Below are 25,778 nucleotides of genomic sequence, written 5' to 3' on the forward strand. Positions count from 1 at the left end.
AGCATCTGCCTGCAGTTGTGACGATCCTGGGGTCCTGGGATCAAGTCCCACGTCGGTCCCACGTCGGGCTCTCTGCTAAGTGGGGGTCTGCTTCTCCCTTTCCCTCCCTGCCCCCCACACTGCTTGTGCTCTCTCGAGCGTATGCTCTCTTCTTCTCTAATAAACAAATAAGATCTTAAAAGAAAAAAAAAAAGAATATCATCTAAGTGCTCAGGAAGTGCCCATCTGATCCTGCTCTGCTCTAGGCAGAGGTGAGATGCTGGACAGAGCCTGAAATGGTCACAGTCCATTCCCTTGGGTGTCAAAAGACAGACAACAGAAACTTTTGCTGTTCTAGCTACATCATTACTGCCAAACAGGCTTTTACACAAGAACACTTGGAAAGAGCTGACAACTGAGAAAAAGGCAGACAGAATCAGGAAAAGATAAGTTAGTGGTTCTGGTCAGAGATCTGTGCCAGTAATGACATTTCAAGAGTAAGGCTGAGAAAGCAACAACATCTGATGTACAGGACAAGCCCTGGTACGCTGAGCACAGGGACTTAACTTCAGGAAGGCTCCTGGGGAAACTGTGAACACACTGTGGTTATTTTACATACTCTCAGGTGGAAACAGCAATGATATGGTTTTAAGGTAGGAAAAATTCTCCAAAAGAGAAAGAAAGAGAATGGTCAGTGCATACCCATGTCCATGAACCATTCCCAAGAAAGGTCCTCTGGCATACTAGACAGTTTTGTTTTCTTTTAGATGATCAGGTTAAGATACAATGCCTAAGAAGGTTGGATACTATCATTAACACATGAATCAATAAAATATTTTAGAAATCATTTGGCGAAACTGCCTTTAAACCATGTTCAAGATGAGATTTGAGATTTGCAGGAAGTGAGGCACTAGAAACATCTGATTGGAAATACTTTCACATTTTCACTTCATGACTAAGTTATATAAGAATAATATTTTCTCACTCCCATAATGAAACTGAGCTTTAGCTATTGAAAACTTCTACAATTAAAATGAAACACAATTATAAAGTCTTTCTAATAAAATGCTTGATGGATTGATAAACAACCAACTTTTGACATTATGAAATATATTTGTTAAAACTCAAATGTCATACACCTTGAATGAATACAGCAAAACTTAGAAAGCTGTGCTTTATTCCCTGGCCTGGTTCTCATCATCTTTCCATTCTATCTACAGCATAGACCAAGTAGCCTACTCAATGCACCAGCTGGTTAGGCCAGTGAGAACAATTCAGTATCTCAGGTTCAAATGGTTATTCCGATTAATACTACCAACATCCATCCGAGGCTGAAGTTGTCATGTATTGTTCTTTAATAGATAACACCAGGTCTGATCACTTCTGAAACCTCTTTTCAAAAGACACAAAGAAAAGTTTTAAGTTGAACACGGAGGAAAAACTTGCTGACTATTTACATCCCATCCCCACCTCCGGCTTCTTGCATATTGTCCTGGTATGTTTTCCTGGAATAGATAGATGCCCATTCCATAGCAGCTTTTTCATGTCTTCATATATGAGTGGATGGATGGTGAACTCAAATTACTGATGGGCCTAATTTCCAATGCAAATCCTAGTAGCAAGAGGACAATTTCCTAAACGCTTAGTACCCACCAAATAATGAGACAGGGTTATGTTTTCAAGGAATTTTTTGCACTAGTTTGGTTGTATGTTGACATACCAATGCATGTAGAGTTTTAGCTAACTTTTGCTCACTCTTTCTTGTGTAGGAATATATATCCTCAAGTCACCTATACTGTTCTCAGATTTTTCTATATCCAGGGTACACCTTTGTGTATTCTGACGTTCATTTGATTACAACATGCAATGTACAATATCTGAACTACCGCCGGACACAAAACACAGTTCTATCGAGCAGCTACAGCTTCTTGGGTGACGACTAATTTGGGCTCCTGCACTGGACCACAGTTTGATTCCTCAACTTCACAGACAACTTCACAGTGACACACAAAGCCTAAGCACATTTTCAGTTAGCCTGTGTTCTGAGAAATCTGCTTCCAGATAAAAATGTGGTTTCCCCTTCCTGTCTAGCCACCAAAGCATGCTGTTTCCATCTGGTGCAGGAAGACACTTCACTGGGGAAAGGGTCCTTCTTTCTTGCAAAACCTAAACCACTCGTCAACCATCTGTGGTGTTCCCTGCTGTCAGTGAACTACACCCTAGAGCCTCTGCTTCTGAGAGATTCTCTTAGGTTCTTTTCCAACCATGGGCTCCATTCAAACTTCAGACTAATCTTGCACAGAGTCAGGTTCCGTGAGGCACAGACCTTTAACATTTGAGTAGGAGTCAATGTTTGCTAAGTGTTCCATTTTGTAACCCTATCAACGAGCATTTTACAAAGCATGATGAATGGGATGATATTCTCCATGCCTAGCACTCTTCACAAAAGTACAAGGGCTTCCAGAAACCTTGAGAGAGAGAGAAAATTAATTATTTCTCTCCCTGCTATTAACCAGCTCCTGCCGACTATTCATCTTACGCGTGATGATGACTAATATTCGCCGAATGGCAAGCAGACGCTCTTTAAGGGAGATCATGCCAAGAATAGCCAGCTGAGCCTTGCGTTCCAATGGCAACACCGCCAGGATCCACCAGGACCATGCGGGGCCACTAGGGTTACTCTGCAAAAGAAATGAAAGCAAATCAAAATTATCACCTAAAATACAAGTCTCTTCCCCCAATACTGTCCTTCTGTTTCACCAATAAGGCAGGAGCAAGAATTAAATGCTACCTTCTATTTTAGGTCTACTTCCCATCCATTCAGCCCTTGACATACAAAGTTTGCTTTCCTGCTACACATTTAAATGTGGAAGAACTCACAAAACACAGAGCTTGCAAAGAGAAGCATATTCCACAGGGAAATTTCATGAATTACTTGCTTCTGTTCTCTCAAAGCTTTAGTTGGGAGTATATAGCTATCGGATGAAAGGACCATAATTTTTACCTTTATTTCCAGTGTTCTGTGTTATTGTTTTTTAGTTTTAAATATACCACAAAAACTCAATATTAGAAAGGCTAAAATTATGTGTACAAGTTTGAGTATTATAATAAAGCTTTTAATAGCTATGCGATAAATGTGCACACATAGATGAAACATCTATATATGAATTATTGTTATTTATATATATGGGAACCACCACGAATTAACTGTACAAGAATTATTATGCTAACTGATACCCTTTATTTCACATACCCAAACACACACTTCTGGATTGAGCTCTAAGCAAAGCTGGTCATAAAGTTGTTCTCAGTATTTCTGGCATTAAGAACCAAGATAACCAGGCTTCCCAGCTTCCTGTCCTGGATTCTCCTCCAATCCCACCCCAAAGGTACACAGAATCCCACCTGGGAACTAGAGAGGGTAGACTCTGGTGTCAACTTAGTTTAGGATGAGGAAGATTCTACTGAAAGATCGGGAGGATTACATTTGAGATAATTTTTGGCTTACAGGATGGTCTTGAGTTTGGAAAAGACATGGGGCGGGGAGGGGGAGACGTCAGAAATCCTCAAGAGATAGGAAAAGTACATAAAAATGAATGGGAAAAGTACAAAGGACATTTCCTCTTCCCCCAAACCTTCTGAGAACTGGTCCTCCAGCCCCACTCTCTCCACAAGAAAGATGAGCATGTACAGTAGAAGGAACTACATACTCTCAGCCACAAGCCTAAGCCATCCCTGCCTGGCTCTGTCACCCAGAGGAGGAGGAGAGGATTCATTTGCACTTAGAACTGCTTCACAGCCTGAAGCCAGGCATTGCCTGAAGAGCCAGCTTCACAGAAAGCACGCTTGCAGAGCACCAGAGAAAGCTGGGCTGGACAGAAGGCAGGAAGTCTTCTAATTTAATGAGAGTTTGATTTTCTCTTCATTTATTCAACACCTGTTTATTAGGTGCAAGCCAATATTATGTGCAAAACACGGAGTGTTCATGCCAATATACAAGGATTATTACTCTCTAAATCGTAAGATTTAAACAGTTGATTTAAATAGCTGGAGAAGAAATAAAACAGTTGGTTTAAATAGTTGGAGAGAAATAAAAGTACTAAAGCTGACAGCCAATCAGAATAAATTTTTTTGATAGAAAAGAAATTACCTTTATGCAGTACTAATCAGAAAGCATTAACTGTTTTGCTCCAAAAGGCACATGTTACTATATTAGGTGCCTCTTTGTGCTGTCGATAAATGAATTGGTTCATAAGTGATCACGATAGAGTATATTGCATAGTACTGCCTAATTTTCCTTCAGAATAATATGTCTTAGCACACTATATAGCAGCAGATAATAGCATTATAAAAGAAATAAGGAGACTATACCTGAGGCTCAGATTCCCTGTCTGGCATTAACCCAAAATGGCTTAAAATTTGTTCCTTCATGTGATCCTGAAGTGAAGTAAACCAGGAAACCGACTGTTGATAAACTGAATCATGAAGACTGGTAAGTTCTTCATATGCTGGACCTTCCACCTGATCAAGGAAAAAGGGACCACCATTTCAACAATTCATTATTACACATGAAATGTAGCGACATCTGCCGCGTTTGCTAAGTGGATTCGTGGCATTTATTTCTTAGATAATTGATTCGTGTTTTATAAACCTATTATGTGCTCAACATACAAATCTGTACTTTTCTTATACAGTGAAGATCTATCTACCCTGTCTTTCTATAACGTCCTGATTTTTCTCTTAACAATATAAACATAGCCCATATTACTATGAGTAATTTTCAATGGCTACATGCAATCCTATATTTGAGAATTTACTCCACCATTCAGATAAGATATATTTAAAAATAACACAGCGATATAAATATTTATGCAAAAGTAGGGGGGGTTGTTTTATTTTTGTTGTCGGTGGTGAGAGAAGGGGCCATCATTCCCTCAGGATAGTTTCCTAGAAGTAGAATTGTCAAGTCAAAGAGTGAGACATTTAAAATATTGTATTCCATATCACCAAACTATATTCCAAAAAACATGTTACAGCTACCACACTTCTCTGCATTAGCCTTACACAGCCTTACACAGCCTTACACAGCCTGACGCTTTAGATTTACCATGCTTTGCTTCTGGCTGCCTATCTCACTGCCAAGTCATTCATTTTAAGTATGTCCCAGTCCTACTCAGGAACACCTAAGTGGGAAAAGCACTGAGCAGGGGATCAAGTGACCCCGGTGTGTTCTGGCTTCACTGCTGATTCTCATGAGCCAGTCACACAGCCTCCTGAGGGTAGGGGTTTTTCATCTACAAAGTGGGACTAAACCATTCAGGTCCTTTCTGGTTATAAAATTCTAGTATCTCTGAAAACTAGGGTAAACTGAGGAATTAGATTATAATGCATACAACCATTCTCAATTTGACTTATACAAATTAAACATTCTAGGTAGTAGAGGATTTTCTTTTTTAAAAAAAAAACATCAAAATTATTTCATGTTGTAGCTATGTAAGCTCTCATTTTACATACATAGACCACTAAAAATCACCATCCACGTCAGTAAACCCTCTCCTCAGATTTGTTACTGGGGCAGCAGAGGGACCCCGAAAACAATCACACACAGTCACATCCTTTAAACCCCACTCTCTGGTCCTGTGGCATTAGGGTTGACTTGCTGTGCTTGGCTCCCCTGCACCTCGAGCCCCTGTGCTCAGGATGACCAGAACCAGCAGCTGGAAAAGGGATGGTGCTGGTGCTGTGGGTGTGGCTCTTCTCATGGGCATCATGGATGTACATCACCGTCCCCAAAGTGACTTCCAGGGTGATGTCAGACAGCTAAAGACTCTCACTTTCCATGTTTCTAAATGTGAACCAAAGAATTCAAAAGAGGGATACAGTAATTCCAAGGATTTCCTCTTTCTAGGTGGTTGTAATATTTTTCCTGCAGGATAATTTACATGCAGAAAATGCATCAATCTTAATGATTGGCTCAGAGTATTGTCAGCCGTACACACCAGTGGGCTCATGATCGTCAATAGGACAGGGGGCATTTCCATCACCCACAATGGCCCTCCCTCTACCCCCAGCCAGTCTCTGCCCTCCAACACCAGAGACAAGTGATGCCTGGTCTTGGAATTTATAAATGGAACCACACAGCATGTGTGGTTGTATGCCTGGCTTCCCTGGCTTAGCATCACATCGAGAGATGTGTTTGTTGAGAGACGTGGGAGATTCTTCCACGTTGTTCTGTGTGTCAGCAGTTCCTTCATTTTTATTGCCAAGTAGTATTCCATTATATAAATATACTAGTTGGTTTATCCATTCCTCTGCTGACGAGCATCTGCACTATTTCTTGGTTTTGGCCATTAATGAATAAGACTGCTAGGGACATCTTTGTACCCATCTTTCTGAGAATCTCTTCAAAACATTTTGTTAATCTGTCAAGATATGGGTTCTGATATTTCTATTAGACATATCAGTATTTCTTAAGGGGTAAGAAATCCAAACCTTTTACACTGAGCTTTAGAAGGTATTTTTAAGCACTGTTTTTTATATTGTATCTCATTCTGAACTAATACCAGCATCCAGAACAGGGATGGACTACTACTGACAAGTCAAATCCTGTTCATTGCATATGTTTATTATGTAAACAGCATTTTATTGGAAACGGGTCGTGCCACCTCATTTACAGACTGTCTACAGCTGCTCCTGTGCTAGAAGAGCAGAGCTGACTAGTTGCAACAGAGACTGCATGACCTGGAAAGTCTACAGTATTGACCATATGGCCATCTGTAGGAAAGGTTTGCCAACTCCTGAGCCGGGACACCGAGACAACAAATCACAAAGGCATTTCGCAATGTGCAACAGTAAGGTAATTTTTTTGAGGAGGAGATGTGTCCACCAGTCCCAAATCAGGTGAAAAATCCACTGAGGTAATAAATTAGGGAGGATATAAGTCACCTTGTCAGTAAAAATCCGACCAAGTGTTTCCACAGCGCAGAGGGAAACAAAGTGACTGACCGCTAAACACGCAGCAGTAAAATATACCTCACCTTTTCATCTTCGAGATATTCAATGTCAGCTGTGTTATAGCCATCTCTGTGACGGTGACTCAGAACTCGGAACCGACTAATCCCAATGGCATCCACAACCGAACTCCCATCAGGAAACGTTCTGACGTCCTTAATCTCCAGCATGCAGCCGTACTCTGAAATTCTGACAGGACAGTTGGGAGAAATGACCATGATTTTAAAAACACAGAAGATCCAAACAAAACTAATGGTGTCTCCGCATGGGACCAGCAAGCTTATTTTCCCTAAGAGACACCTGCAGATGATTCCTTCTGTTAAATGCAAAACATACAGGTGTGCTAGGGCTGCAGTGGTTCAAATAAGCTAGTGCTCTGGAAGGACCTGAGAGGTGGAGAGAATCCTCAGTCCCCTTGGTCAGGGCACCGGCAGGGGGGTACAGAGAGCACACGGTATGTCTGGGGGCTGCCATGCCACTCACAGATTCTGCTCCCTCCTTCCCCATTTCCACTGATGCCGGCCAGCTCTGTCCTTCCCAACAAACTGCTATGGAAAGTCATCTACAGTCACTGCCTTCATCTCCTGCTTCCCAGCAGATCTCCATACCCCACCATTCCACTGAAATGACCCCACTGGAAGTCACACATGGCTCTGGCATGAGCCTGCTGATCTGTCACTGACCCAACACCCTCTGCTGCTCTCTGTGGTGCTCCCTGACCTGTACAGCCCTTTACAGATGCCTCCCTCCTCCACATGTCCCTCACACGCAGGGCCCACCCAGGGTGGCATCCTTGCTGCAAAGCTGTCCCCTGTGATCTTAACCACTCTCACTCTTGTAACTCTCATCTGCTTCCAGAGGAGACTGATTGAGCCCATTACATGTCAAGCATTACATGGCGTGGTTTATAATATGTATTCATTCAAGCCTCACAAAAACAGGAAGGTTTAAAAAAATCAAACAACTTATGTAAGGCCATGGCAAGATTTAGACCTGAGATCTGAACCCAAGGCTACCTAATTCTAAAGTGAAAGAACAACTTCATTACATACCTTCAAGAGAACAATGAGTGACGGTTCCCAAGTCACACACCTGTAAGGCTGGACACCTCTACTTGGATCTCTCCTAAAACTATCTCTTCCTGCTTATCTAACAGGGCTATCTTACCCATAGCCGGTGGCATTGACGGAGGTGCCCTGAAGATTCCCTTCAAGGGAGGACTTCCTGCCCCAGCCATCAGCAGACAAATGCCTTCAAATGTCAGCTCCTCCAAAGCCTGTCTCAGCTACAGAAACTGTCTTTCCAATGAGCATCCTGTCCTGTCTGTGGACAAAAACTTGTGAATGAAGGCAAATCCCCCTTGCATCTGTAACTCCCAGAGCATCTGGACTCTCCTGGTTGTCCACATGAAGTCATTAGAACATGGCCCCCAAAAAACTAGCTGAATTCTTCCTACCCACTTGCAGGTCTCCTTCTCCTGCGCTCTGTCACAAGTAAGCCAGGCTTTTGTCTACTGCTCTCCCTGGAGGGACTTGCCTCTCCTCACTTACTGTGAGCAACCTCTGCTCACCAACAGGTTCAAGAAACTTACATCCTAGAGTTTGTCTGGAGTAATGCTCTTCTTAGTGTTCTGTATTCTTCATGGAAGCAGAACTTCTGGAACTTGTTTTTTCACTCTGCTTTTGCTGATTTTGATGAATCAAATTTTAATATATTCAAATGTATTAATCTCTTCTTCCATGCTATGTGCTCTCAGCATCTTGTACAAAAAAAAAAAAAATCTTTCCCTTTTCCTAATTATAGTCTCCAATGTTTTCTCTTAAAATTTTTATATGTTGTTTTTCATACTGAGAATGTAAATAATATGTGTTAATTTGTGTATATGGTGCAAGGCAGAGAAAAGATTATTTTTCTCCATCTGGACTGCCCACTAATTTTCTAAGCACTTTTTCAGTGAGCAGCTTGCCTTTTCTCACAAAATTATATGTAAATGTGGGGTCCATAAATGAGCGGATCTGTTCCTTATCTCCATATTCTGTTTCAGTGATCTACTTACTAGGACTTCTAAGTTTATTTTGAGAGTGTTCTCCCATCTTACTCAACTGATTTCTTCAAAACTATCACGGTTTTGATCTTTTACTTTTCCATAATAATTCTAAAAATCAGCTCAAACAATTCCATGAAAAACCCCTCTTGCAATGTTGACTGAAACTCCTTTAGATTTATAGACTAATTTGGGTAAAACTGACATTTCTATGACATCAAAGTCTATGCATCCATCCATGGATATGGTATTTCTCTCCATTTATTTAGATCTTCCTGAATATTTTTCAATAAAGCTGTAGAATTTTTTCCATAAAGGTCCTACACATATCTTTAAAAAGATCTCTTCTGGGGAGCCTGGGTGGCTCAGTCGGTTGGGCGTCTGCCTTTGGCTCGGGTCATGATCCCAGGGTCTTGGGATCGAGCCCCGCATCGGGCTCCCTGCTCAGAAGAGAGCCTGCTTCTCCCTCTCCCTCTGCCTGCCTCTCTGCCTACTTGTGCTCTCTCTCTCTCTCTGTCAAATAAATAAATAAAATCTTGAAAAAATAAAAAAAAGATCTGTTCCTAGGTATATATGGTGGAAACTAGTGGATAGTCCTACATATCCATTCTCTTTTTCTTCCTGGGCACATGGGTGGGCTACATTTCCCAGCCTCCATTGCAGTAGGTGTGAGCAACAGTGATGTGTATCCCTTTTCTCCAAAATCCTTCCAGAGCAGATGTGCCTCTTCTACCAGCTACAACTTGCATGTAGTGACCTTATCATAACCATGCAGTAATGACAAAGCCCTAGGGGATAAGGAAGCCAACAGATGGGAAGGACCCAGAGTCCCCAGAGCAGCCATGGAGCAGAGCTGCCTGCCAATTTGATGTAAAACGAGCTTAAGAGCTGGGGTTGTTATAAGACTGAAATTTGTCTGGGCTGTGTAGGTAGAGCCTTCAATTTTTTAGCAAATTTTTTAGACCCTAAAAGTTAGACTAGATTTGTTTGCATGATGGTGAACTAGAAAAGAATTACAGGCAGAAAGAAGCATGAATATGAACTGTATTTAGAGAAAGGCAAATAATATGGTAGTGGACTAGCAAGTATGATGTCTGAAAGAAAGGAGTAGGAGGTGAGGCTAGAAAAAAGCCTGGGACCACATCACAGATAGCCTCAGACTTAGACATCGTTGTGTAATGGGAGCTACCGGAAGTTTTCAATATCATCTTAAATTGTTCTTTGAGAAAAATAACAAGTTATGTATTTATTTAGGACCCTATGAATGCTGACAATTCTTACCCTGCGTGCTCAGCAGATAGACACATGCCAAACCGTTTGGTGCCAGTTTCCATGCATCTTCTTATCATAAGCCGATAGCGGGGCTCAAAGACATGAAGTGGACACGGGACGGTGGGGAAGGCCATGGCACACACAAAGATGGGGACATCTCTGGTCAGACTGTTGGGTGAGGGAAAATGTAAACTTAGAAGTAGGAGCAGTTAGAAACAAAGGGGAATATTAGTCACTGTAAAATAGAAAAAGCTAGCCAACCTCAATTCTCTCATTTACAACATAAAACCCTCAGGCCTGTCTCAGTCTTTAGTGGGGAAAGGAAGCCAAGGACCACCTCATGAGAAAGTTCTCAGCTTACCAGGTTTCCTGCCAAGCCGGTCTTATTTAATTTGATGAGACAGAACATGCTGAATTGTATTAACTTACTTGGAAAAAGTTATAGCTTACGACTATGATTAAAAAAAGTTCTAATGACCTTGAGGGCACTATGCTAAGTGAAATTAGTCAGAAAAAATGAATACTGTATGACCTCACTTACAAGTGGAATCTAGGAAGAACAAAACCAAGTTCATAGATACAGACAAAAGATTGGTGTTTGCCAGAGGCTGAGGTTGGGTGGGGGATGGGTGAAGGGGGTCAAAGGTACAAGCTTCCAGCTGCAAAATATGTAAGTCCTGGGGATGTAATGCACAGCATGGTGACCACAGCTAATCATACTGCATTGCATATTTGAAAGTTGATAAGAGAATGGGTCTTAAAAGTTCTCACCACAAGAAAAAAAATTTGCTAACTATGTATAGTGATGGACGTTAAGACTTATTGTGGTGGTCATTTTGCAATATATATAAATATCAAAGCATTATGTTACATACCTGAAATTCATATAGTGCTATGCATCAATTTTACCTCAATAAAAATAAATAAGAAGAAGAGAAAAAAGTTCTGATAAAAGCAAAAAGTACAAGTAAAAGGTAGTGAGTTCTAAATAAAAAAGAGTGGAAGAATTATAAGACCTCAATAGTTAAAGTTTGCTACAACACACAACTCTAATCACTTTAAAAGATAAAAACAACTGTCAAGACTATTTCACGGGGTAAACCTGTTTTCCCTCCTGTTTCTATATACTGTGCCTTTTCAATTCTGAAAAATTCAGTACCACTTACTTAGATACAAAAAGCAACTACATAATTTTGTGAAGACACACTTTTTTTTAAAGTGGGCTCCATACCCAGCATGGGGTCCAACATGGGGCTTGAACTCATGACCCCGAGATCAAGACCTGAGCTGAGATCAAGAGTCAGACACGTAACTGACTGAGCCACCCAGGGGCCCCAGGAGGACACACTTTTGAAATATTTTTTATGACCCCTTTCAATCAAATTTCCATAAACTCTTTGCAATTAATATTTTTTTCTATTTTTAGGTCTAATTTCTCTGCCAAGGGGGGATAAAAACCTGAGAAAAGTATGAGTGCAAGGGTTTCCTTCTTTAATCTGAACTCAAAACCAAGTACATACAACATGAGGACTTACTTTGACAGCTCTGTCATTTCTTCATCATAAATTCTCTTCCTATCAGAGAGTTCATCAGATAAATATCGAAATATTAATTCTTCGGCCAAAATAGTTATATTAAAATTTCTGCTTGCCAACAACTGTAACAAAAGGAAATGTTAAATAATACCACATGGTAATTCATTCTAGAGTACAAAGCACTCTGTCCCCAGTAGAAAAGGTCAACCAGGGCGGAGAGGGACAGAGTCTTCGGGAAGACAAAAGGATGGGGATGGAGAGCCAGGAGGTCAGTCAGCCTGGGGTAGCGACAGGGGCAGGGGAGTTCCTCCCATCTGAGCAAAAGGCAGGAGAAGGTGTTCATCACCTGGAGGAAGGATGAGTGAATGCCAGTCTTGCTGGCTTCTGCATTCTCAATCATGTATCACAATGTTAGGGAAGGGAGAGGAAGTGAGGAGGATATGTTGCGAAAGAAGAGAAATGGGAAATAATCACCCGAGAAAGTGGAAAATTGAAGCTACTAGAGAAGCATAGTAAGAATGACTACTAATGTGGATAGTCGTGCGCGCGCCGGGGCGCTGCGGGAGAGCCCCCGGAGCGCTGATTGTGGCTGCTCGTCCCCGGACTGCCGCACCAGGGCGGAGGAGGAGCTGGAGGCTCTGAGGAAACAGAGGCTGGCCGAACTGCAGGCGAAACATGGGGATCTTGGCGATGCAGCACAACAGGAAGCAAAACACAGGGAAGCAGAAATGAGAAACGGTACCTTAGCCCAAGTCCTGGATCAGTCAGCCCGGGCCCGTTTAAGTAACTTAGCACTTGTAAAGCCCAAAAACCTAAAGCAGTAGAGAATTACCTCATACAGATGGCAAGATATGGACAACTAAGTGGGAAGGTATCAGAACAAGGTTTAATAGAAATCCTTGAAAAAGTAAGCCAACAAACAGAAAAGAAAACCACAGTTAAATTCAACAGAAGAAAAGTCATGGACTCTCATGAAGAGGACGATTATTGAAATTTAAGATGTTTAGAGACTGGAACTTAATGGAACAGTTCTAGGACAGATAATACTGGGTAGAAGTGAAGATCTGACTATTTACTTTGTTTATTGTCTATATGCCTTTTAGAAAAATAAACTTGTTATGCAAAATAAAACAAACAAAAAAAGAATGACTACTAATGTTTTGAGTCTAAGATTTAAGACTGTGAATTTAAACTGAAACCAATCTTCCCAATTTTGTGGCTTTTTCTCTAGCTTTCCTTTGTTACTTATATGGACATGTGCGAGAGGCAGAGTTGACTTTATTTGGATTGGGAAAGAGACTGAGGGACCAAGGAATTAGAGCTGGTTGTGAAGGGAAATAGGTGGAAACTGAATTAAAATGTGCCAGGATCCCGGTGGCTGGAAGGGTCAAATGTAGCTGAAGATCTATATTACTCTGTGTGTGTGTGTGTGTGTGCACTACTTTTATCTTAGGCATATGAATTTGCAAATAACAGCTCTTTTCCCTAACGTCCTAATATATATCAGGTACCAATTACAGACGTTTCATATAAATGAAGTTAGGCCTTGAAATAGCCCTATCCCAGAAGTATTGTCTACAATGCACTAATAAAGAAGAGGGGTCTCAGAGGGGTTAAGGGACTAGTGTAGAGCCACAGTGGCACCAGGACTGTGGGACTGTTAGGTCTCAATATGAGCCTGTTGCTTTGTTAACGTGCCGCATTTCTGGGCTTGCTCTAGAGATTTCTAACAGTTACGTCTGGGCGAGTCCTAGACATAGTGCCACGTCTCCCTTTAGCTTGTGTGAAACAAGCTATGTGTATTGCTGTCACTAAGAACTAGGAGTTCAGCCTCAGGGACACAACTGTGTTTCAGACCCTCAGTAACAGAATAACCAGCAGAAACAAGTTTAACTTAATTCACAGTAAGTATTATTAACGACATCCATATTTTATACTGTTAGTTTATGGCACCATTTACTGAAGAGTAATACAATTTGCTTTACTTGGCATTACGTTACCCAAGACTTGTGTGCATACCTAGATAGTTGATGATTCGTGTTTATAATAATGTATGTGAGAAAGTCTAAGCTCATGAAGGGGTTTCTGCATCAAAGAAAGAGCGAGGTATGATTTTTAATTTTATTTGGTTTCGTTATATTCCAAATTCTGCAACACTGGCAATCTATGCAGAACTTGCACTCAACCATTCACCCATTCATTCAATCATTCATTCAGCATGGATTTCCTGAACCTCTACTATGTGTTCTGGCCCCTGGAGATAGAGTAAAAACAAGACAGAAGTCGTCTCTGTCCCTAAGGAGCTTATATTACAGTGCCAATGTCAACGCACTACTTAATCACATAGCCCCTAGCAGAGAGCACTGAACGTGGAAGTGAACAGAGGGTCTGTGTTACACACAGTAGTCATAAAGACATGCATTTTACTGTCTGGGGATAAACAAGCCACCTCCAGGCCCACCAGCCCAGACAAGCATGGGTACAACAGGGTAACAGGCCAGATGCTATGCCACTGTTAGCAAGAAGAGAGAGCAAAACACAGTGCAATGGACCTGCGGAGGAACCGCCAAAGGAAACTGCTACTCAAAAGCACTGTCATCATGACACATGGCACATAGTACAATGAATCATATTCATGATGAGAGTCCTGGTTAACTTAGAGAGTTTCAGCATGTATGCAATTTAAAAAAGCAAGTATGTACACAGAATGATTTAGAAAGGTCTCAATTATAACTTATTTTAACAAATTTTGGCAGTAAACTATGTTACAATTATTTAAAAATTCACCTAATATCTCCTTTACCATATCAAATTCAAAAATAAATTTTACTGGACATTTGTTTTAAAAAGACCGCTTTAGCCTAGGGCACCTAGGTGGCTCAGTCCGTTAAGCATCTGATTCTGATTTCAGCTTGGGTCATGATCTCAGGGTCTTGAGACTAAGCCCCGCATCAGACTCCATGCTCAGCGGGGAGTCTGCTTGAGATTCTCTCTCTCCCTCTCTCCTTCCACCCTCCTTCCCCAGCTTACACCCGCACATGCACACACTCTCTTTCTCTCTAAAAATAGACAAATCTTTAAAAAACCACTTTGTCCCACTTAAAGTGCATTAAGTGAGTTTAATCTCTAGTAGTAATTAAGGCAAATATAATTGGTATCATTTTATGGATTAAAAAACCCGTCGCCCCCAAGAGGTTAAATAACTTGCTTAGTGGAAGGTTAGTGGCAACAGAGCCCAATAGAATTGATACATATTCACAATTTGAAAAGTTGATCAGAAGGCCTTTAAAAGCTTTTAAGTGTTGTTCATTGTATTTACCATACCTAAGGATAGATTTAACAGTTTATTTTTGAGTTAGACATAACTAAATAGCTTCCCTCCATGGAATCTTAAGTATTACTGGCTTTGATTACAGACAAAAGACACAACTGACAACACACCAAAGGGATTTCCCAGTAGTCAAAAGTGATCAAGTCTTCGATCCTATGCAAAACTGAGTACTACAATATGACTTCACCTTGAGATGAGGTAAAGGACAGAATCCTTGGCACACATTAAGTGCGCCATAATGTTATCGCAACCCTTTATGATTAACATATGGTGAGAACTCAGTAATGTTATCTCAACTATTTATAACTAACACATTGTAAGAGCTCCAATTATGTTACCTGTTTTCAGGATATCTCAACTATAATTCATGCCTGAAAATTTCCCTGACGTTTAATTGTTTCTGCAACTAAACTTCCCTTGTGTACTTTCTGAGAAATCAGATAGGAAAAAGACCTATCTTTGACTGGAGAAATCCAACTTTCTTTAGTAAATGGGTAGTGGAAGCAAAGCCAACCCCAGAAATGAGCATCTACTGAGAGATGAGAGGAGTGGCTGAACGGTCCTGTTGTTTCAGAAGAAATACTTACTTCTGAGAGTTTTTCTTTACACAGTGGACAATGTGGGGCATGGTCGAGGCAGCGTTCAAGGCATTTCAGGCAAAACGTATGTCCACATGGTGTAGTAACAGGCTCAAAGAGCAACCTGGAAAATATATCTGAGTTTTTAGCCAAAAATGTCCAGAAGAGATTTTCAAATAATCTATTTATTTTCTGAGAATTCCTTAAGATAATTCCCTTACAGCTGTAGAAATTATGGATATCCATTTCCACTGAGATTTTCCTTATCAAATTTTTTGAAAATAAATCATTTATTACTAAGGTATACATAATTTCTCTGATAATAAAAAGCCCATTATGTTTAGGATATCCAATTCAGAAAGGATGAGGTTTTCAAACAGTTGCACAGGTTCTCTGTCATCCTACCTCATGCAAAGGGCACACTCAAAGTCAGTTACATCTATGGAGAGCTCTGGACTTTCTCCTATGTTAGAGGTCATGTTCCTTTGAGGTGAGGAATCTGCCTCTGAAAAAGTTTAAAATGCTATAATTAACATTGCTCATCTGGACAAGAGCATGCAGCATCTGCATTTCCTCTGGCTAAAATGTGTTATACCAATATAACAAATCATGCTGGGCAGGAATAGTTCCTATCAGATTAACCATATATAACAATAACCTATCTGGACAGTGAGCATGAATAAAAGTTAAAAGTTATAACTAAATTTTCCCTATTTCTGACTATGAAGTTTTTGTAGGATTAACAATTTTAAACTGTTCTATAATCATAAAGCTGATATATTCCTTTCATTATTAAACTATCCATATAAATTTTTTTTAATATATTGAATATTAGCTAACATTCTATCACTCTGGAGTCATACAACTCCATGACAAAATAACTTACTGACCTTTCTTGGGAATTTTCCCAGGGCCATTCAGGTCATGCACATCCTCCAAATCATTTGGAAATTGTCTCTTTAAACCGGTGCTGGGTGCTACTGGAAGGATACTCTCTAACACTTCTTTATCCTCTTCAAAGTGCAGACCCAGTATAAAATACAAAACTGAAGAATTGGTATTTCTAAACACATCAGATTTCTCAGATGGATTCTGGTTAAGTAGGAAAAAAGAACCCTGAATATTAAAGAAATCATAGCATAAGAGGAAACAATATTCATGTAGTAGCTTTTCTTAGAAATCTCTGGAAAAAAGAGGGCTTATGCTCTTCCTTCACGATTGGTTTCATCTATTAACTTCCAAGACGAGCTTTACACTTCCCATAGTAAGATACAGAATACTTCTTTTTGAGACAGATCAACTGAACATCAGTCTTCATATATTCAAATCATCCCTCTGTTTTCTTTTCTCCACGCCAAAATAAATTCGAGTCTCCTGATGCCTGGGGTTCTCAATGTGTGATGTCCTGAATGTTTCTACATGTTTCTTTCAATTATTTTCATTACTTCCACCAACTTCCTTTAAAACTTAAAAACTTTCAGGTTGAGGAGCTAGAACCAGTCTTGAGAAGTACTTCCAACTAACATAATGCCACAGTCTGAATAACTTGTAAGTATTCAAAATTAAGGCATTACATAAAGCTTAATCAAGATAATCCTGACAAACACATGCACTTCATACCTTAGAACTCCCTGCACCACCACCTTCTTCCAGAGGCTGGGTGTTTACATGGCTGGCACACTGAGCCTTTAGCCTGCTGTTCAATATTCTGCTTTGGATGGAAGATGTCAAATTCTGAGGCACATTTTCTGAGGCTGGAAAAAACACCTCGCATATTACCTATACAATTTCCAAGAAGAAAAAAACAATTTTAAAACACTTTTGAAAAATACATAATATGTCTTAAAGATCCAAGGGAAACTCTAAGGCCAAATAGGCCTAACACATTGAAAAGAATAATTACCATAGTCCAACTGCCACTATTTCAAAACTCCAGTTTCTGGAACCATAATCAATGCTTTAGACAGTTCAGCTACCAGTCCCTTTCCAGCTTAGTCTTACCAAGTATAAAATATGAGTATTACCAGTTCTTTCTGTCTGGTCCTTACATATCTGCTACAGAAAATCATCCTTAAAAGGCTCATGGTTAAGAGAGAAAAGTGGGGTGGAAAGGTTGTGGGGATCCTAAATTAAATCCAAGTTGTGATCATCCACAACTGAGATATTTCTAGAGGAACTGCTCAACTTACAAGAGAACCAGAAGAGCCACCTAGTAAAGAACTTTAAAGGAAGACCAGGTGAAGAGCCATAATTCTAGTTCAAGAGCCATGGACTAGCCTCTGGTGGTGGTGGGAAGTGACTGCCAGTCACTCGATGGTCCTGCCAAACCTCATGGACTCAGCTGAATCCAAAGGCTTAAGAGAGGTATAAAGGAGTGACCGAAACCCAAAAAAGAACCTGCCACTGTTCTTCATGTGACAGATCAGTGCACCAGTACCCATGACCCCTGTATCAAGAAGGAACAGCACTCAGCAGGGACATCAGTGTCCTCAGCACTGGCTCTGGGGGGCTCCAGTAAAGCAGCAGAAGGCTGCCTGGGAGATTACTACATTTCATGGGCATCAACACGCTGGCAGTGTTGGGGCACTGAGATAGAAGACATCTACCACTCACAGAATGCTACAGGGAAAAACATCATATCTGAAATGGCACCAGACAGACAAGAAATCACCAGACCTAGATTCTGGCCCTGGGACCTTTGTAAATCTGCTTAAGTTTGAGCTCAGGCTGAATTTCTTAAGCTGTTGTAAAGAGCAGTTGAGATACGTTTTAAGGTTATTCTGAAATTTGCAGGTGGGACAAAGCAGGCAGGGATAGAAGAGCCGATGTTAAGATTGAGTATTATTCTGACAAGTTGAAACAATGGCCAAAACCCATAAGTGATAATTTGACAGCATTAACAAAGACCAATCCATCGCACAATACAAGGATCAAAAGTACTGCTAGAAAGTTCTCACTGAAAACAAAAAAAGATCTAGGTGTTTGGGCTAACCAAGGTTCTAATAGGAGCCAACAGTGTGATGGTATTAGGCTAAAAATAAACAAACACACTTCATGATATGAACACAAGGGAAGGTAAAAGTTCCCCAAGTGTCGCTGTCAGATGTGGATGCTGAGGTACACTAGAATGCATCCAGAGGAGGAAACCTTACAACTTTGTTCCATGAGAAAAGGATGTTCAGTCCAAAGAAAGACTTAGGGCAAAGATAACAGCTAATCTCAAATACCTAAGGTGGTTTAAAATGGAGGAGGAAGAACAGATTCATTCCCTCTTGCTCCAGAAAATAAAACTAGCCTGTAAAGTGGAAATTGCAAGGTAAATGTATGAAAGAAGTCAGCAATGAATAGTGCTGAAATAGGGAAACACTGACATAAAAAACAAGAACTCCTGGTCACTGGAAGTGCTAAGACTAACTATTGTACAAGCTCTTATATATAGGGTGGGTTCCCACAGTAAATGTGATTCAATGACCTCTAATAAGACTGGGTTAAAGACCTGCATCATGCTGGTGAAGCTTTGCTGGAAATTTCAAGTCAACCTTTCCAGCTGAACTGCTATATTTTGTACGTTATCACAATGTCTTTTATAGGGCTCCTATACAAACTATAATGCTTGAAATTACAACTCTAAGAAAACTCACTTTGCCTCCCCTAATCTCACACATTGACCCTGCCTCCCTAGCCCATGTCATTATTCCAGCAGAACGCAGCTGTGCAAATGCTGTCTCATGAAACATTGTGCTTTATCCCTGGATGAAAGTTATCAAACGTGTGAAACTCATCATCATTCCTGTGTGTTTTTAATCACATTGTCATGAATATTCAGAACTATATTATTTGTTTATTTGACATGCAGGAATTACTCAGCATGGACATAAAGGCTATATAAATGAGACTTAAGAATTTGTTTAAAGAAAGTCACACCTTCTGTGCTTCTTTCTTCACCAAGTTACATTCAGGATTTAAAGCAAGGCAGTAGAGAAACTCCTTTAACACTTCCTTACTTCTTCCCAATCCAGAAAGAGCCTGAGCCTTCATATGATGCCCCTGGATTCATCAAAAGACAATATACACATTTTTTAAAAAGTGTGATTATATACTTGCATACAAAGGGCCCCGAAAAAAAAAATCATTACAACTACTGAATTTTCATATCAGCTGGAATAAACAAAAACCCACCAAGAATGGCTCTAGCTCTACCACCTTGCAACCTGAGCAAACCCGAATATCTCATAAACACAGTCTATAAGCAGAACACAGGAGTCACCAGACTAGGAATTTAACCCCAAGGCAGTTTCAAGGGCCATGCTAAGTACAAGAGAAGTGGCTATCTACCAATTTTAAGTACACTCAGTGAGGGGTGCCAGGTGGCTGAGTCGTTAAGCGTCTGCCTTCAGCTCAGGTCATGATGCCAGGGTCCTGGGATGGAGCCCCACATCGGGCTCCCTGCTCTGCAGGAAGCCTGCTTCTCCCTCTCCCACTCCCTCTGCTTGTATTCCCTCTCTCGCTGTGTTTCTGTCAAATAAATAAATACAATCTTTTTAAAAATTTAAGAAAAAATACACTCAGTCATCACAGATCACAACCACGTTCCTGTTTTCAAAGAGCATAGTCTTGTGAGAGAAGACCCACACGACAGGAAGTATCTATAACACAAAATACCACAAGAGAAATAAACAAAGTGCAATACGGGATCAGTATTTTCTACCAGAATTTTTTTTTTTTTTTTTGTGAATGCAGTATTTTCTCAAATCGTTGTAAACATTGTAATTTGTTTTATCAATTCATATATTATATTTCCATTTGGGTCAGTCCTGATCATGCATTTTAGTCTTTTTCTTCTTTATTTTATTTTTTCTTGTTAATCCCTGTTTCTTCATTCATATATATATTTTAAAAGATTTTATTTATTTATTTGACAGAGAGAGTGAGAGAGCACAAGCATGGGGAACAGTAGAGGGTCAGGGAGAAGCAGGCTTCCCGCTGAGCAGGGAGCCTGATGCGGGGCTCGATCCCAGGACCCTGGGATCATGACCTGAGCCGCAGGCAGATGCTTAACTATCTGAGCCACCCAGGTGCCCCTTCATTTGTATTTTAAAAAGATGTACTGTTTCCAACTGGTTTTATCTCATGTTGAGTCAGACCCTTGACTTCATAGACTTCATTGCTGAATGGAAGACTTTTGGGATCCTTCAACTACATGAAGGAGATCTATTTGAGAGGTTTTATTTTCAGGTGTGTGGTAGGGAAGCCAGGGCTTAGGCTGGGAGCCCCATGTATCAGGATTTAGAGGGGCTTACTTAGGGCGGGGTTGGGGGAGAACCTGCTGCATGCATTGGCAGCCACACTTTCCCCAAGCAGTTTGTCCAAATTATTTGCAGGAGGTGGAGGCGGGGCATTATGATTTTTTTTTTCCCCACTACTGTTCTGCATGGCAGAGTGAACTGGCATGTCAGGCAAACCTCCTTTCTTATTCCTTTCCCAAGAGCTTAAATTGAATCTTCTCTGGAGTTTGCATTAGGACATGAGCTCAGCTCCCATTTGAACTATAATGTTCTCTGCTTTTTCATCCATTCACCTGCATTCCAAAAATTTGCTGAGCTTTCTCATCTCATAAATATTCCCTATTCTCTTCCGTGATGGACTTATGGAGGTATAATTTATATACAATAAAATGCCACCAATTTTAAAGGTACAATATAGGACTTTTGACAAATATATACAGTGTGTAAGTACAACCACAATCATGATGTTGCACATTTCCATCACCCCAGAAAGTTCTCACATGCCCTTCAAAGTCAATCCTCATCTCTCTCCAAGTCCGGGAACCACTGATCTGTCACTAGAGTTTTGCCTTTTTGGGAATTTCATATAAATGAAATCACACATGTATTTCATTTATCATTTCTGTTGTCTTTCTAGTCTCTATTTCATTTCTGCTCTAATTTTTATTCCTTTTGCTAAATTTGGACTTTTTTTCCCCTAGTTACTTGAGGAATAAGATTAAGTTGTTTGAGGTCTTTATTTTATTAATGTAAGTGTAAACCTCCCTATTAGAACTGTTTCTGCTGCACCTGATAAGTTTTGGTATGTGTGTTTCCATTTCCCATTGTCTCAAGATTTTTTTTTTTTTTAATTTCTCCTTTGATTTCTTCTTTGACTCATTGGTTGTTTGGAAGTCCGTTGTTTCATTTCCACATATTTGTGATTTTTCCAGCTTTCTTTCTGTTACTATTTCTAGTTTTCGTGCCACTGTGTCTGGAAAAGATACTTGATAAGATTTCAATCTTTTTAAATTTGTTAAGACTTGTTTGGTGACCTAACATATGATCCATTCTGGAGAATGTTCTGTTTGCTCTTGAAACAATATGTATTTTGCTGCTCTTGGGTGGAATATTCTATATGTATCTATCAGATCCATTTGACCTAAAATACAGTCCAAGTCCATTATTTCCTTGCTGGTTTTCTGTCTGGACAATGTGGATTCGAGGGGGAAAGATTTTCATCTAAAGTTGGCTGCAAGGGCACCAGCTGGCTAGGGCGCAGAAGCATAGTCTCCATGCAGGTCTGGCAACTGCGTCCAACACTGGCAAAGGCTGTGGGAATCCTTAGCAGCCGAGACTGTGGGCCTCCTGCGGGTGTCTGTGACAGCAGTGATGGCTAGGGCTGTTGGCGGGAAAGCCTGCTGGGATCCTGCTGTTGTACTTTGTCCATGGGTGTTAAGTTCCAGCCAAGAGGATCCCTCTTGGCGACAGTCCTGGTGTGCTGGCATTCACAGCAGCAGAGAAGCTGGGGTCACAGGCTCAGTGACAGGCAGAACTACCTCAGCCCTTGGTCTGGGACACAGACTCACTTGCCGTGATGATAGTATCTGAGGTGTAAGAGTGTGTGCAGATCACCCATGGAACCGGGATCTGGGTCTCTGGAGCTCCTTGCTGTGACATGAGTTTAGGGGGATGATGGGGAGGGGGAGAGATGCATCAACAGATAGCCCAGGGATAAGAGGGCACAGAGGTACCCCAATTCAGGACCAAGGGGGTGGGATACACAGCAATGGCAGCATGACCCAGTGGTAGCAGGTCAAAGCTATCACTTGGGACCCAGGATGAAGGGCACAGAGCAGCAGAAGCTCAGGTTTGAAACGGTGGGTCAATGACAGGGCTTCAGACTGAGGGGGTGGGCCACAACACAGAGGCAGCTCTGCTTCCTGTAGATGGTGAGGCCCTGTGGCATTCCAGTCCTGGAGAACAGGGCACAGCAAGTAACTTGGGCTCCAGTGGCCAGGTGTCACCACAGCAATGGCACCAGCCCTGGGAAGGAGACCCTGAGGCAGGATTCTGGGCACTTCTATCAACTGGGTTCAGCATTGGTTAAGAGTATTGGGGTCCTCAGTAGCAAAGGCTGCAGAAGCTCATGGCAATGACAAGGATTGCAAGAGTCCTCTGGTTCTCTTTACCTCATGGGGTGAAATCCCTCTGAGGGGACACTTCTTGGTGTTGAGCTGCTCTGGACTGGGGAATGGAGTGATACAGGTAAAAGCCTTCTTACACTTTTCTTTGTGGCCACCCTTAGTTTTGGGGCTCTACAGGGTTTCTACTGCTGCTTTACTGTAGTCCAGAGCTTTCCCAGACGCTGTTTTCATTGGTTTATAGTTGTTTATTTATTGCTTTTGTTGATTTCGTGGGGGAAATGAGTGTTGGGACACCCCAGTCTGCCATCTTGCTGATAACTTCTGTTTACATGTTGATGGACCTATGGGTTATTTTCAGTCTTTGACTATTATGAATTAAGCTGTTATAAATATTATATTAATATCTTTTAACTTCTCTCGGGAAAATAACTAAGAGCACGATTGTTAGGTCACATAGGAAGCGTATGCTCAACTTTAGAGAAACTTCTGAACTGTCTTCCATTGTGGCTGTACTGTTCGGCATTCCCGCTGCATGGTGTAAGGGTTTCAGTTGTTGGACATCCTTGTCCACAGTCCACACTTAGTATGGTCGTTCTTTTACGTTTAAGCCATTTTAGTGGGTATATAGTGGTATCTCCTTGAGGTTTTAATTTGCATTTTCCTAATGACTAATGATGTGGAGCCTCTTTTGATGTGTTCAGTTGATATTCCTATGTCTTCTTTAGTGAAGTATCTGTCCTTGCCCATTACTTAACTGGGTTATTTACATTATGATTGAGTTGGTAAGTGTTCTTTATATATGCTATATACAGATATATGGCTTACCAGATATATGTCTTGCAAATATTTTCTCCCATTCTGTTTGCTGTTTTGTTTTTGTAGCATTATCTTTTTTTTTTTTAACTACAAGCCCTTTATTAACAAGTCAATAAAAAAGGGAGAAAGATGTAAAAATACTTTTCTTGGAGGCCCCCCAGAGGGGCAGGCACTGTCAGAATCACTTGGCCAGGGAAGGCAACCCAGCCAGAGGCAGAACGAAAATCAGGGCCCTGTCCAGGGAGCGGCTGGCCTGGGGCGCTGAGAGGGGTGATGGCTCGGACCTCAGGCAGGGAATGTGCAAACGCTGAGGCCGTGCAGGGAGTGATGGGGTGAGGGGTTCCCGGAGGAAGCCCAGAGCACCGTGTTCCCCTGCGTGGGCAGACATGCGTGTCCACATGAGAGCCGGTGCCTGCACGCAGCTTACCTACAGAGAGCAGAAGGAGGGGGTCCCCCGGCAGGAATGGGGGTGGGGAGGGCTCATCCCAGAGCTTGAGGAAATAGCTTAGAGAAGTCTCTGGAAGCCTGGGGCGAAGGGAGAGCGTGGAGGCCTCAGGAGCCCTGGCCAACCTGCCGTCGCTGGAGGACCTCAATGACCCTCCCGATGCCATCCTCAGGCACCAGGGAATGGTCAAAGTTGAAGGTGCTGATGTAGTAGGCAGAGATGTTGGCCGCAGCCAGGGGGCCTGCGATCTGGGTCACGATCCCACACTCATCATTCTCCACAACTCTCCTGAGGAGCTGGTCAGCGGGAGGTCACTGGGGAACTTTTTCTGCGTCTCAGCATCCATGACGATGGAGATGTAGCTCTCGATGAGGGAGAAGGCAAAGAAGTAATGGAGCTGGGTCCAGTACCACCAGAGGCTGCTTCCTTGGGGGCACTGTATGAATAGAAGAGGATATCGATGAGTGTGGTAGCGATGGCTGGCAATGTCTCAGGGTCCAGTGTGAGGACACAGAAGCAATTCTGTGGGCTCTGGATGGGATGCACGGTGGGGCTGGGCCCATGCTGAGAACGGGGAAAGCCAGTGCTGGAATCATCCCTGGCAACAGGCACAGGCTCCCCACCCACTTCTCAGTAAATGTCGAACTCCTGGGATAGTGTGTGGATCACCACGGACAGGGCCTGTTCCCGCACCAGGATGAAGTCCGTCTGGTAAGTGGACAGCATCAGCACAGACACATGGTGCTCCGCCAACGGCACAATGACTGAGCGGGCAATTTTGGTGACCCCAGCAAGCCTGCACTGCTGCACCGCTGTGGGATGACACGTTCAGCACCAGCCATGTGGCCTCAGCCACTTGAAGGAACTCAGATGGGGGTAGCTCTTTGAAGCCCTCCTCGTCCACCATGAGCGTGTAATCCTCGGGGGTCTCCGTCAGGCTGAAGAACTTGCACTGGCTGCGGCGGGGAAGGAAGAGTAGCTTGATGAGCGGGTGGGTGTAGAGCCAGAGACGTGGGCGGGCGAGGCTCAGCACCCGCACCCGGTGCTCTAGGATGTGCAGCTCCATCACGGTCCGCGCGGAGCCGACCCCATGGCCTACCAGACCCAGGCCGCCGCCGGGAGCGGGGCGGTGGGGGCAGTCTGTAGCATTATCTTTTGAAGAACAGAGTTTTCAGTTTTGATGAAGACCAATTTACTTTTTCTTTTACAATTTGTCCTGTGTCCTGGATAAGAAATCTTTGCTTTACAAAAAGTATCAGAGATTTTTCTATTTTGTTTCAGATATGCTTTAGTTATAGACTATATGTTTAAGTTGATGGTCCATTTTGAATTAATTTTAATATATGATGTAAGGAG

The 25,778-nt window shown here is 41.8% G+C and overlaps 1 protein-coding gene and 2 pseudogenes across 2 annotated transcripts in view; 1 reads left to right on the forward strand and 2 right to left on the reverse strand.

Annotated features, from left to right (window-relative positions):
* Positions 1-2,465: 2,465 nt before the first annotated feature.
* Positions 2,466-25,778, reverse strand: part of LONRF2 (LON peptidase N-terminal domain and ring finger 2) — a 37,558-nt gene continuing 14,245 nt past the window's right edge. Inside the window, exons 3-12 of one of the 2 annotated variants that reach the window (XM_028104016.2) lie at positions 19,675-19,797; positions 17,371-17,529; positions 16,641-16,842; positions 16,156-16,249; positions 15,760-15,874; positions 11,842-11,963; positions 10,316-10,474; positions 7,017-7,179; positions 4,351-4,500; positions 2,466-2,660 (exon numbers count right to left, since the gene is read on the reverse strand). In XM_028104016.2, coding sequence (XP_027959817.2) covers positions 2,466-2,660; positions 4,351-4,500; positions 7,017-7,179; positions 10,316-10,474; positions 11,842-11,963; positions 15,760-15,874; positions 16,156-16,249; positions 16,641-16,842; positions 17,371-17,529; positions 19,675-19,797 — 1,482 coding nt within the window. Of the gene's footprint in view, positions 2,661-4,350; positions 4,501-7,016; positions 7,180-10,315; positions 10,475-11,841; positions 11,964-15,759; positions 15,875-16,155; positions 16,256-16,640; positions 16,843-17,370; positions 17,530-19,674; positions 19,798-25,778 lie in introns of both variants that reach the window. The other variant, XM_088026225.1, reaches the window with a different exon arrangement.
* Positions 12,360-12,932, forward strand: LOC114209702 (programmed cell death protein 5 pseudogene; annotated as a pseudogene).
* On the reverse strand, positions 24,523-25,500 carry LOC114209800 (cytosolic arginine sensor for mTORC1 subunit 1 pseudogene; annotated as a pseudogene).

Source organism: Eumetopias jubatus, unplaced genomic scaffold, assembly GCF_037043125.1.
Source record: "Eumetopias jubatus isolate StellerSeaLion01/CBP00866 unplaced genomic scaffold, mEumJub1_p1.0 scaffold_9, whole genome shotgun sequence".
Classification (NCBI taxonomy): domain Eukaryota; kingdom Metazoa; phylum Chordata; class Mammalia; order Carnivora; family Otariidae; genus Eumetopias; species Eumetopias jubatus.